The sequence below is a fragment of the Mesocricetus auratus genome, unplaced genomic scaffold (genome assembly GCF_017639785.1).
Source record: "Mesocricetus auratus isolate SY011 unplaced genomic scaffold, BCM_Maur_2.0 Super-Scaffold_100707, whole genome shotgun sequence".
NCBI classification, from domain to species: Eukaryota; Metazoa; Chordata; class Mammalia; order Rodentia; family Cricetidae; genus Mesocricetus; species Mesocricetus auratus.
The window spans coordinates 4,411,166-4,424,880 of record NW_024429269.1 but is presented as its reverse complement, the minus strand read 5'-3'; the positions used below and the strand labels follow the sequence as shown (position 1 = coordinate 4,424,880).

The 13,715-nt window shown below is 50.4% G+C and overlaps 1 protein-coding gene across 1 annotated transcript; it reads left to right on the top strand.

The window, feature by feature from the left end:
* The first annotated feature begins 5,984 nt into the window (after positions 1-5,984).
* Sox7 (SRY-box transcription factor 7) lies at positions 5,985-12,982 on the top strand. Its single transcript, XM_005075263.4, has 2 exons — positions 5,985-6,349; positions 9,929-12,982. The coding sequence occupies exons 1-2, from the start codon at positions 6,112-6,114 to the stop codon at positions 10,840-10,842; spliced, it is 1,152 nt and encodes a 383-aa protein (XP_005075320.1). The 5' UTR covers positions 5,985-6,111; the 3' UTR covers positions 10,843-12,982.
* The last annotated feature ends 733 nt before the right edge of the window (positions 12,983-13,715 follow it).

Here is a 13,715-nt window from a genome sequence, read left to right as displayed (position 1 = left end):
ACTGAGTCTCCTGGTCTCCCTGGGTTTCCAGGCCCCCCTGGATGCAGCTAGAAACCTTGGCAGCACACAGCAGTGTCCCTTTCAACATCCTGTGCTCTGCTGTACAATGCACACCCTTGTTCCCTATTTCTTCTCCAGCTTTGTAGGCATGTGAGGCTGGGGGTAAGCTATGATCCTCAAATCTCCATCATGGGTAGAAGGGGGATTCTGTTCTTACAGAAGATGACGTTTGATTGATCTAGCCTCATTGGGTCCACTAAGCATAATGTTTAAGAAGCACAGGGCATGGTCTTATTTCTACATGTGAATACACACTTAAGGTGCATCCATCCCATCCCATCTCCAAACACCTTTTGATGTCAGCAGGGAGGTCTGCTATTATTGCAGACTCAGTAGCTGACAGTGAGGCCGCTGGAGACAGGTGACAGCAAATGATCCAATGGGGAAGAGGCTCAGTCTAAGGCCATCTTCCAGATGTCTGGTCACTATCGGGTTCCCCACAGGACACAGGGCTGAATGCAATGAGGCTGGATCCAATCAAACGTCATCCTCTGGAAGAACATAACGACCCTGCACACAAGCAAATATGGCAGAAATAGGGTTCAGGCAACTCCTTGATTTGCTCTGAGTAAACAGAGCAGCGGGAAAGCAAGGCCACTGAGAGAACCCTCTTGTTACCCACATGGTTCATCCGTAGTTCACTCTCTCTTCCCACCTCCTCTTCTTCTGGCCCAGTGCCCACAATATGCAAATTATTCTCTTAGGTCCTAGAGTTTCAAATACGGATGCATATTATGTTTTCTACTCGCTTAATGCAGATGCTTCAAGTCCTAGGGCTTCACAGCCCTGGGGCACCGACCCAGTGTGTGTGTGTGTGTGTGTGTGTGTGTGTGTGTGTGTGTGTGTGTATAAACCACCACAGTCAGTTCTCTTCTTCCACCTTGTGGGCTCCAGGAATCAAACTCAGGTTGTCAGGCTTGGTGGCAACAGAATGAAAGACCTTGTTCTATCAGAACTTGCCATTTCATGATGTGGCTGGGCAGGCAACTAAAAACAGCAGGACTGGGAACGTTACACTTCCAACTCTGAGCACTAAGGTGTGATCACCGTGTGAAACAGCCAGAATGCACCCCCACTTTTCTGAAGACATGGTGTACCTCAATAAAAATACAACACAAAATGATAGTAATTTTGAGTCCACCCATTAAGGCAATTCCATAAGCTAAGCAAACAAGAAATGTCCTCGGCTCTCTCACATTGGAATTGCTAGCTGGTGACTGAGCTCTGAGATGAGATCTCTATCAGGCTGTCTCGCCACCACTGTCATCATCAGCCTGACACTCCCCACAAAGGACTCAGATGTGCGTACCTAAGCAAACATTTATCTTCCATGTTGTGTTTGCACTGAACAATTTTTTACTCACTTTCACTCTTTCTAGGCATTTGAAAAAGACAGGATGGTGAATGTATTTCCTTGACCTAACCATTAGTTGATCTCTCTCTCTCTCTCTCTCTCTCTCTCTCTCTCTCTCTCTCTCTCTCTCTCTCTCTCTCTCTCTCTCTCTCTCTCTCTCTCTCTCTCTCTCCCCCTCTCTCTCTCTGCAGAGTTTCAGTCCAGGCTAATCCTGAACTCACTTGAGGTTGGCCTTGAGTTCTTGATCCTCCTGCCTCTGCCTTCAGAATGCTAGAATTACAGGCATGCGCCACCACACCCAGCTGATTTGTTAATTCCTTTATCAGAATCCAAGAGTTTACTTGTAACCAATTAAGTCCAGCATTTCCAAGCAGCGGCGTGGCAGCATGTTCTTTTTGGGGCAAGCTGACTGTTCAGGGTGAGGGAAGCAGGTTAAGCTAGAAAACGTGTTCCCATCTGGATCTCTGTGGATCCTCTTAGTGCCGACTGGAAAGTGCATAAAACAAGGGCCTTCATTTCAGGGTTCCTTGAGATCCTTCATCTTACAGATGAGCTCCCTCGACCTGGCACAACCAACTGGTTGGCTAGCTTATAAAAATTTCCATAACCAGCCGTGATGAGTTGGTTTTGACTTCTAGAGTCCAGGCAGTACTCCTCCTGGGAGGCAAGATTAGTCAGACAAGTGACAGGAGAGCTGGCATGTTGGGGGTGGGGTGGGGAGAGTGCCGTAGGGACCTAGGATATATGATCTGAGGAACTTTAAGAAAGCATAGTTTTGATATTCTAGTGCTGTAACTGAATCCACTGTTACAGAAGAGTCTACAGGTATCAAGGGTCCACACCCAGGAACAAAATAGTCTGAGAACAACTCCTTTCCACATAGAGGACCTTTGCCCCTGTGACCTGTGAGACTCTGTAACGGTGTCCTTGTGCTCTGTCTGCTTCAGTCTGCTCAGTTAAGCCTACAGGGACGTCTCAGATCCTAGCTGTTACTTTTCATCTCGAAAGTTGTTATAAATTAGGACCCTCACTAGGTTTATCTTCGGTGGCTTTGAAAAGATGTCTGTGGCTTGAAAAAGATGAACTCTCTAGGGCAAACATAAGGAGATGGGGGTTGCTAACTCTGAACCAGGCATAGGTGAGGAACCCATTGAGGGGCTGGGGGAAAGTACAGGGAGGGAGGACAGAAGGGGAAAGGAAGAGGAAAGACAGACAGATGAAGGGGAAAGAAAAACAGAAGTCACTCAAGGCGATCTGTGAGCACAGTGAGTAGGCAGGGCGGGGCCAGCTCCTGCTGCTCCTGGCCCATTTGGTCCAGGACAACTTGACCTCTAGGTGTGACTGTGAGAAAAGTTCTGCTGAAACTGCCTGAAGTTAGAGAGCTTAGGGGAAGGGGTAAAAAGGGCAAGTCACAGGGGTCTTGATAAATCAGGAACCTGCAAGCCAGCTCCGCTCCCTCTCCGCAGCGCCCCCAGCCATGGAAAAATCTCCTTAAGTTAAGAGAGAATTTTGAAGGCCTGGCCGTTTAAATCTCTTAGATTTTTACCTATGTGTCATTTTTCTATTGTTTCACAGTTCATTAATGTGTATTTGAGGGTTTCTGTTTTAGGTTACGTCTTCCTGGAAAACCGGGGTTAGAGAATTTCAGAACTGGAAAGGAAGAGGGACGGAAGTAGAAGGAAAGAAGGGGAAGGGGGAAGAAGGGAGACAGAGAAGGAAGAAGGGGAAAGTGAAAACTAGAAGTTACTTAAGAGGTAAGCAGAGAAAGGGGTTATTACGGGTGGCTTGTGTGAGTTGGCTCTGACTTTGTGCAGATACATTTGCTGCATGGTCCACAGGTGGCTTCCAGTGTCCCCTTCACTTCTCAGGTACTGGCATGGGCGACTCTGCTATCCTGAATCTGCAGGAGCCAGGGATCCCTTGCCACTCAGGGTTTATGCCCCTACGTGACCAGCAGCAGCCCCTGTGCCTTGACTCTGCAGCATTGCCTACCGAGGATCAGTGCTTGACAACCCTTGCAGGGACATGGAGACACCAGTCTCTGAACCAACACATGATGAACACAGTCCTGGGCCAGTCCTGAGCGGGCATGGGGTGCTTGGGAGGGCTCTGATTGGTCGGGTTGGTCGTGTATCTGCTATAGCTGGGTGGCTCAGCAGGCTTTAGACTCTCCGGGACTGAGTGGAACTCTGCAAGGCGACGGGGTCACAGTAACTCTGTGTCCTTTGCGCCCTCTCCCCCCAACATACACTGGTCGCAGAACGTGCTCTCAGATGAAGAACCAGCCGGGGTTCCAGCCTGCAGATGGCTCCCAAGCTGCGGGTCGGGAGCAGGCTAGCAAGGGCTCAGGAGTGAGCGCCATCCCTTGTCTCCAGACTCACAACTATCACCAGATGAAATGTATGAAACTAAGCACTTAGAAGCAACGTTCCCTACGTGTGTTCTGTGAACCCAGGCCCACTTTTGGCCCCAGGTTTGCCAAGGTATCTGTAGCCTTTCCCTAATGACTCTTTCCTCCACAAGCCCAGCATCTTCACACCCTGGCACCTTGTGTGACTCCTAGGGGCCCTCGGCACAAGGGCCACTTAGGGTGCGCTCAAGTGGGGGTTCCCAAGAGTACAAGAGTACACCGCGCTGGGTCTCTGAAGCTGCTTAAAAATACTCTGGCCCTAGGGCTGAGATATGGTCGGAAATAGCGGGCTCCAGTGATCTGCTGTCGCGCTGTCCCCTTTCCTCAAAGAGCCCTCCCTCTCAAGGAAAACCATTTTGACATAGAGATCCTTCTGGAAAAGCATTCCTGGCAGCAAGGCCCAACACTGCAAATGGCCACCCCTCCCCCATCCCCACCCCTCACCCCCCCGACCCCCGCCATAGGAATTTCCGCTTCCATGATGGATACCGTCTCTGCAAACCTTCCAGTTTGGTGCAGGTGCCTGGCGGCCCAGCTGCCTGCACCTCAGGACACCAGCCCCTTCCGGGCCAGTGTCCCGCTGAACCACCCTTGGCTGGCAGCTCTGGCCTTGCACAGTAGCGGGGATGGGGGTGTGAGGGTGACCCCTGGCTTTAAGGGACACCGGGGGACACCGGCCTTGGAGCGCTGCTGCTGGGGAAGATAGAAAATGCCAGTTTGTTTTATACCGAAAGCACATGCCCTGATGAATCTTGTCTGGGGTCCTGGAAGGTAACACTGGGTCTTAAACTTGGAGAAGTTGCGGTTCTTTGGCACTCGCAGCTTCTCAGCGCTGGCTGACTAGCACGTTGCAAGCGAGGCCATCTGCGCATTCTGTCATCGCGCGCTGGAATTTCGGACTAGAGCGGTATCTCCATCAAAGATTACACAGCCGCAGCTCACTGTATTTACCTCATCACCGCCTGTGAGGTCAGCCTTATCGGCTGGTTTTAGGATTACAAAAGGTCTTGGGAGAGATACTGGACTTGCTGTCACGCCTTCAGTAACTCTAGGCAAGCTCTAACATCCAACCCCACAGTTGTCCTCTCAGACGCTGCCTCTTTCGAAGGTCGCCTCTGCGGAGCCTCCACATGGGGTGGCGTGCCACAAATATTTGTGGGTCAAATTCCGGGATCTAGTATCGCTTGCTGTGGTTTCTATGGAGGGGTGTGTCTGAGCCGTATTGACTCATTCATTCGTTCGTTCATTCGTTTGTTCGTTCGTTCATTCATTCATTCGGCAGTTCTTGAGTGCCTACTGTGTGCGACCGCTGGTGTAACAGCAGAAACAGCCCCGGTACGCATGCATCTGGGGTAGGCGGTCTCAAGTTCCCAGGCCATAGCCCTTTTAGCCTGGAGTATCAGGATGCAGAAAACCTAGGAGGCCCCTGAGTTGCAACAAAGCCTTTGGGGGACAAAGGAGCATAAAAGCGGCTTCTCTGGAGTAGGCGAAAACTCCAGAAAAGAATTCCGCGAAAGAGCTACTAGCAAGGGATCTGCAGACACGGACTGCGGGGAGGCGACAGCAGGAAGAATGGGATGGGGCGAAGACGGGAAGAGGAAAAATCGGGTGGCAGAAAACCAAGACTGATGCCCCTTCAGAGACCTAGAGTGTCTGCCAGTTTGGGACGGGCACTGGGCAGAACCCGAGGTCCGAGTAAATTCCACATCGGCCTAAGACGTCCCTGGTTGTCTGGGGCCAGATGACCGAAACCGTAGGTGTGTCCTGGCCGAACTAGGGACTTTGATGGTCAGTGTCTCTCCTCTTCGGGTAACCCTGCGAAAGCCGTTTGAGTTCAGTTCTCCCTCGCGGGAGTTTTGGTAGAGCCTGGTCCCTGGGCGGAGGGCGGAGGGCGACCGGGGTCGCGGGACAGGGGACTGTACCTGACTCTCGCGCCAGCAGGGGAGAGACTGAGGGTGTCGCGCACGCTCCCAGTGGCCCTGCATCACCTGCACTCGAGCGCTGCTGATCCGGGACAGGCTCGGGAGGCGGAGGTGAGGACAGGGGCGGGCACCGGGACAGGCCCAGCCCCTCCCTCCCCCTGCCGGCAGGTCGCAGAGGGGACGCCGCGGCGGGGCAGCCGGGAGGGGCCGCGCCGCCCCTGAGAGTCATTGGAGGACCCGGTGGCCCGAAGCTGATAAATAAGGGCCCAGCCCGAGGCTTCGGGCCAAGTTGGACGTCGCGACCCGAGCAAGGGCCAGGTCAGCGCCGGCCCCACGAGGCGTAGCCAAGTGACCCGCGTTCGGCCATGGCCTCGCTCCTGGGAGCCTACCCGTGGACCGAAGGGCTGGAGTGTTCTGCCCTGGAAACCGAGCTGTCGGATGGGCTGTCGCCGCCCGCCGTCCCCCGACCTCCTGGGGACAAGAGTTCTGAGAGCAGGATCCGGCGGCCCATGAATGCCTTCATGGTGTGGGCCAAGGACGAGAGGAAACGCCTGGCGGTGCAGAACCCAGACCTGCACAACGCGGAGCTCAGCAAGATGCTGGGTGAGTAAGTGCGCGGGGCGCGAAGCTGGTGCCGGGACCGCGCGGGTGATAGCGCCATTCGCAGAGGGAGGGGGAGGGGGGCTTCGAGCACCGACACCACCCAGGCCTGAGCGGCCCACAGTGAAACCGTACTGGTTCCTTCCTGGGGATGCGGAGCAGAAACCGGGGTCCCAGGGGCGGGCGAGACCCGGCAGCGGGTCCTGAGGACTGGAACTCGGGCTCAGGGACTCAGCTGGGTGGTTATGTTCAGCCTGGGTGGAACCCGCGTTGGCTGGAAGACTGAGGCAGGAGACTCCATCATTTCCCACGTTGTATGACTGGGACAGAGAGAGTGTGTCACCGATAAGAAGATAACGAATGTACGTCAATCGAGGCCTCACCGGGAAGAATCCCCATTTTTTTGTTATTTAACGGGGGGGGCAATAAAAGATATTCACCAGAATAGACTTGATTCACTTACCTATTTATCATAGAAGTGTAGATAATTTGAAAAGGTACTTGAAACAGTCAGGGAGGGTCTGTAGACCCCATTACTTCATGTTTGCAGCCTTGGCGCTGTCCGTGGATAATCCTGGCTGGGGCCAGACAGGCCGGCCAGAAAAATCGGAGATGAAAATGCTAAAACGTTCTTAGAAAACCAGTACCCAGAGCGGTGTGTGTGTGTGTGTGTGTGTGTGTGTGTGTGTGTGTGTGTGTGTGTGAGAGAGAGAGAGAGAGAGAGAGAGAGAGAAAGAGAGAGGTTATATATGTGTTAGTGTGTGTATATATGCATAAGAGTATGCCACAGTGAGTGAGTGTTTGTGTGTTGGGGGGGCGATCAGAGACAACTTTCAGGTGGAGAGTAGGATCATTCTTTCCACCATATGGGCTTCAGGGACCAAACATTCAGGCTTGATGGCAAATGCCTTTTTACCTCACCTTACTTCAAACCTCTTTACCCTTCAACATAGTTTTTGTTTATTTTAATCAATGAAATCCCTTCAAATCATTTTGTGTTTACAGAGGGCACCAGGCTGGCCAGGAGAGACATGCAGGCCTCTGTACCCCACCCGCTACTGGGTTGAAGCCCTGCCCTTTTCCGTAGGAACCTGGACTCTTTCCTCTTTTGGAGTCACAGAGAGAGGGCTGACTTTCTGCTGGCAAAAGGCCTGGGCCTAGAGAGAGGACTCAGCCCGCTGGCTGTCTGGAGCCCCCGAAAGCAGTTCGTGAGGGTTGTGTGGTTCCAAGCACCTCTTGTCCAACTTTGTGGCCAGCTGTCCCTAGCTTGTATTGGTGAGCATTGCCTTGGAGGTCCCTTCCTTCATACAAAATAATAAACCTGTATATTTTATACTCTATTGGTATAACAAGAAATAGACTAATATCTGCAACAGTATTTTTCTTTAACCTGAAAGCTTATATTGTTTTCTTGAGACTTTAAGAGCATTTTTTAAGAAATGCAAACCCTTTCAGCTTTATGAATTCTTAATTTCCCCCTCATCACTCTGTTGACCAGTCACAGCTGAGGACAGAATGTTACCACTTTTGACCAGGCTTCTGTAGTAAACCCTGGTGGGAGGAGAGAGAAGGTGGAGAGCCTGCAGAAGAATCTAGGCTGCCTGCTTTGGGGGGCAAGGGCAGGGACACAAATTTGTGAGACACAAATCTTCCCGTGGGCTAATTCTATCTGGAATAGAGCCCTAGTCTGCAAGAGGGCACAGTTCATCTCGCAGAAAAGACTCCCACCCCCCACCCCAGAAGTTGACCCTAACTAGTGTGAGAGAAAACAGCAGGTATTCATTGCCTATTAAAAACAGAGACCCTGTGCCTGCTAACGTGGGCAGCAGCAACCACCCCTGTGGCTTTTTTCCTGAATTCTTTCTTCTCTCTTTGGCCTATGAGAGGGAAAGAAGGCCTGGGTAAGAGACTCCCAGCTTTTGCTACTATAGGCATTCCAAACCTTAACCTTAAGACCTAGGTAGGGGATTTTTAGCACAGGTGAAAGTGAAATATATCATGAATACATTAAGTGAAGTATGTCTTGTGTGTTATGAATGAGGTGTATCACAAATTAGACATTTGTTAGGAATTATTTTAAAATGGAAATGGTATTTTATTAATACTATATAGCATTTGGGTACATCTGGATACCAGAGTCACATTTTATATTCAGATCATGGATAGAGTGTGAGGTGTGTCTGCATCCTGGACTTCTTGCAAGAGCTTTGTGATTTCAGTCACAGCCTGAGAACCAGAGCCATCTTTACATCTGGTGCTGGGAACACTCTTCAAGTCATAACTCTAAGTAACAGCTAATTACAACAACTGGCAAATTTGTGATAACTTCTGTCTTTGAGCTCTCACTATCCTATGATATCCTGACCCATGAAGTCAGCTGGTAGGAGTAAGGACTGTGGGGACAAGGGCAGGGCATGCGCGACCCTATGCTTAGCCACATGTGGATTATGCCCGGTGGCAAGATATGACCTCTTTCTTTTCAGGACTTACATGGCCTGATGCCTTGTCCTCTTGACTAGAAGGTCTGAAACTTCAGGGTACATTAAGGTCAAGAGAGAGCATGCTAAATTTGTAGATGCCCACCTTGAGAGGTAACAGTTTAAGTAGTCTAGAAGTGATCCTTGGAAATCTCTGGAGCAGGACTGCATAATGCCCACTGAAAGATGGACGAGGGATACCAAAGTGACTTGCAAGGCAACATACAGGTAGGGAATGATGAATAGAAATCAAATACAAGCAGCATTTTATCACCAGTGGGGTTACATGGAGAAGATGCTTCTAAAAAGAAAGCCTGAGTTGGAAGCAGCATGTGCTATTGTACGGAAGAATAGAGACCCGGGGAAGTTAAGGAGTTTGCCTCTGTGAAGAGCTGTGGCTAAGCAAGTGTCCTGCTATATTCAAAAGGTCCTAATTCCATGGGAGAAAATGGTAGCACGCATGTGTATGTGAGTGTGCCTGTGTTTGTGAATGTTAGCTTTCAAGCTGTACCTATATCTTCACATAGCAGAGTCTATTTGACCTGCAGAGGTGAGGAATAGTTATTTGTGAGCCTTAATGAGATTCTTGATGATATAATTGACTGGGCTGGGCTACTGAGATGTATACATTAGTAAACAGCTGCTATCTCTTCATTAGCAGCAGGGTACTTACATTAAAATGCACGAATGAACAGAGCCAACCCTTCAACAATAGAAAGAACCCCAGTCAATATTATGGTCCTGAGATTTTTTTTTCTGTTGCTAATGACTGGGTCAGGTGGGACTCTCACAGTTTGGACTGGTTGAGCCATCTGGTGTTTTGGGGTGAGATGGTGATTTTTAAGCACTTTCCCTGTGAAACTAACTTTATGCAGTGCAAACAAGAAGTGTGGGTTCAGCCCCTTCACGGTGTGTGGGATCTGGGAGGAAAAGGGAATAGAAGCAGATGGTGTCCTTTGTGGCTGTGAGAAGGTTCCTTTGGGTGGAACAGAGGGACAACGGTGTTTGCACATGGAATGCTAAGAGGCATGAGGCTGAAGCAGGTGCCAAGGCTGAACCAGCCGTTTGGAGTCTGAGCATGCCCTTCTCTGGTTTGTGTGATCAGGAAAGTCATGGAAGGCGCTGACTCTGTCGCAGAAGAGGCCCTATGTGGATGAGGCCGAGCGGCTGCGCCTACAGCACATGCAGGATTACCCCAACTACAAGTACCGGCCCCGCAGAAAGAAGCAGGGCAAGCGTCTCTGCAAGCGCGTGGACCCCGGCTTCCTCTTGAGCTCCCTCTCTCGTGACCAGAACACGCTGCCTGAGAAAAACGGCATTGGCAGGGGTGCACTAGGGGAGAAGGAGGACAGGGGTGAGTACTCCCCAGGTGCTACTCTGCCCGGACTACACAGCTGTTACCATGAAGGTACAGCTGGTGCCCCTGGCAGTGTGGACACATACCCCTATGGGCTGCCCACACCCCCAGAGATGTCGCCCCTGGACGCGCTGGAGCCTGAGCAGACCTTCTTCTCATCCTCGTGTCACGAGGAGCATGGTCACCCCCACCACCTCCCCCACCTACCAGGACCCCCTTACTCACCAGAGTTCACGCCTAGTCCCCTCCACGGCAGCCACCCTCTAGGCTCTTTGGCCCTTGGCCAATCCCCAGGGGTTTCTATGATGTCCACTGTTCCGGGCTGTCCCCCATCTCCAGCCTACTACTCCCCTGCCACCTACCACCCTCTTCACCCCAGCCTTCAGGCCCACCTGGGCCAGCTCTCCCCACCTCCCGAGCATCCTGGCTTTGACACGCTGGATCAACTAAGCCAGGTGGAACTTCTGGGGGACATGGATCGCAATGAATTTGATCAGTATTTGAACACTCCTGGCCACCCTGACTCTGCTGCAGGGGCTGGGACCCTCAGTGGGCATGCCCCACTCTCCCAGGGGACTGCAACAGGCCCCACAGAGACCAGCCTCATCTCTGTCCTGGCTGATGCCACAGCCACATACTACAACAGCTACAGTGTGTCATAGAGCCAGAAGCGTGGCGCCTGGCCCAGCCCTGCTGTCCTCTCCTCCCTCGGAAGCACTGAGCAAAATAGAACCTGTAATGCTACCATCCCTCGGTGGCAGGAGGTCAGAGCTGCTGTCCCAGAGCCTTCAGGGATTCAGGATCCAGCGCCCCCTCTCTCCCTTCAAATGTGTTTCACTGGCTTCACCCTGGAAGCACAACCTTGAGGAGCTGGATGCGGGTAGGACTTCCCGGCCACTCTTCCGTCTCCCCATCCGCGTGGCTGATGGTGGGAAGCCCCATTGCATTGGAACTCCTGCTTTTGAGGTAGCCACGTCTGATCTATGGTGCTCCCAGTGAGAAGGACCCTGAATCCGGGGTCCTTCTCAGTTCAGTCTCTAACTGGCAAAACCCCATTCTGGCTTGACGAGCCTTAACTGTTTGTCTCCTGTAAAGTAGGGACTGGCTTGTTAGCCAAGCCTCTCTGCTCTATGGGTTCCTGAGTTACAGCCCTCTCAAAGCCAAGGAAAGTGTGACCCCCGGAATGGGCAGCCTCACGGGGACTTTATGTGTACTGTCCAAGTCTCCAGGTTTTCTGCTTCTCTGGTCTCTGGTCTACAGCCGCCCTAGAGTTTCAAAGGAACTCCTCCAACTGAGAAAAATGTTCTCAATTGGCAAGGTGGCCCCGGATGGCTCAGTAGGTAAAAGTACCTGCTGCAAGCCTGACACCCTGCGTTCTATCCCTGGAGCCTCCATGGAAGGAGAGAACTGACTCCTGAAGCTGTGTTCTGACCTCCACGTGCATGCCATAACACATGCCTCTCCGAATTATATATGTGCTTGAGCATGCTCACATGCACACACACACATATATTAAACATAATTTTTTTAAGGAAACATGTACCCTGGTTTGGGAAATTAATGAATATGTTCAGCTGTATCAGTGAAAACAAAATTGAATTCAAAGTTTTTTTTGTGTGTGTGTGTGGTTGTTGTTGTTTTGTTTTTTCTCTTCTGAGACTGGGTTCATCTGTGTAGCCCTGGCTGTCTTGGAATTCACTTTGTAGACCAGACTAGCCTCGAACTCAAAGCCTGCTTCTGCCACCTAAGTGCTGGGATTAAAGGCGAGTGCCACCACACCCAGACTTGAAGTTTTTTGTTGTTGTTTCTTTGTTTGCTTTTTTCTTTTTTGGTTTTTAATATATACTTTAGCTACATTATTTTTTGTTACTTACACTCCAGAAGACTGCAGAGTGAGATGCCGTTATGCAGGCCCATCCCTCTTCCCAGGGTTTGTAGCCTGATTTAGATTATTCCCACCTGTAGCAGTGTCTCACTGCTTCCCTACTGAATGACCCAAAGAGCTAGGAACCTAAAAACACTGTCCACAAAGCAGCAGCATCCGGGTGTACTGATTTCTCCAGCACAGCTGCAGCATGGCCCTATCTAGAGATGCAAAGGAGGCCTCCCTTCCGGCTGTCTGCTGCTCCTCACCCTTTCCTGGAGGGTTTCCTTCTCCTCTCTGCTCTCCCCTCCACTCCAAACTGGCCCCTAATTCAAAGGGCTCCTGACTTGAAACCCCAGGCATGAGTCCTCTGGTCATGAGAGGAATGTGCTTCTTGTTCTTCAAGTGGATATATCAGAACAGTTCCCTGTCCCACCATCCTTTGGCTGTCCCAAATGAACACACCGTGACACCCAAAGATGTTTCTGAGCTCTGATCCCACCCCAGACATTTCCATCCCCTAAGCCTCCTTTGAAGGAACATACCTAACACTGAGCTAGCAGACTCTTGTCTGTCCTTGAACACGTGTGTATTATTACCTTTATGAAATGTGTTTGTATATTCTGCTGTTATCGCCGTCTTACATTTTGTATTGTTGACAGATTCCCCCTCCCAGAAGTCTTATTATAAAATCACTTATAAGATATACTTAGTCTTTATGTTATTACTGTATATACCATTTGGTGATAAATAGTGAACGGTTGATGATATGATTGACTGGTGCCCAGTCACGATGTGTATTAATAATCTCATAAGACAGTATCACAGACATTAAGCTACTCTGTTCTATTTTTTAAAAAGACTACATATGCATGGAACAGTTATGAATATTGATTTGTTGAAAATGTTTAATTTAAATAAATGTTTTTGTACCTTGACTATTCAATAACTTGAAATAGTTTTGAAAAAAAAACCAGATCTCATGCTAGGTCTAGATATTATACCCAGTGCTACCTGCAATCTTGTTTAAGTGGCTTTCTGCATCACGGTTTCTTTTGTTATTATTTTAAGACTTTTTTTGGTGTATAGGGTTTTTAAAATTTCATGAGGCATGCCAAAAAGATAAGCTCCAATCCCGCACATTGGGAATGATGCTGTTCTGGTTGCCAGTGGAAGAGGAGAGCCCCCGCAGCCCACATGAGTAGTTTTCCCACGCCTGCGCAGGGCAATGGAAGTAACTACAGGCTGTCCGAGCATAGGCAGCTGCCTACCTTGCCCTCTCCCTTACATGAGTGGTATAGTGGTATGCAGTGGCCCTCTGACCTGGACAGCATGCTGTGCGGGAGGCAGATGAACAGCCTGGGAATCAAAGGCTGAGAGCAGGAGGGGGGCACGCCAGGACACACCCCCAGCCAAAAAAGAAAAAAAAAAACAGCACTGCTCAGTGCTCAGTCCCTGTGTAGGGCATCTCCTACTGGCCTCTCTTCATGGAAAGAAGTGACTTGTTCAAGTCAGAGGTGGCTAGCCATGCGCCTTCCCAGACCACCTTGAGCCAAGGACCGGGTCTTGAGAGATCCCACCTGGGCCTCTGCATATCCTTCTGTGTTGATCATGACCTACAGTCATATTTAAAAACATTTCATAGATGTAGGGTTTCGGAGCTGTTTCTTA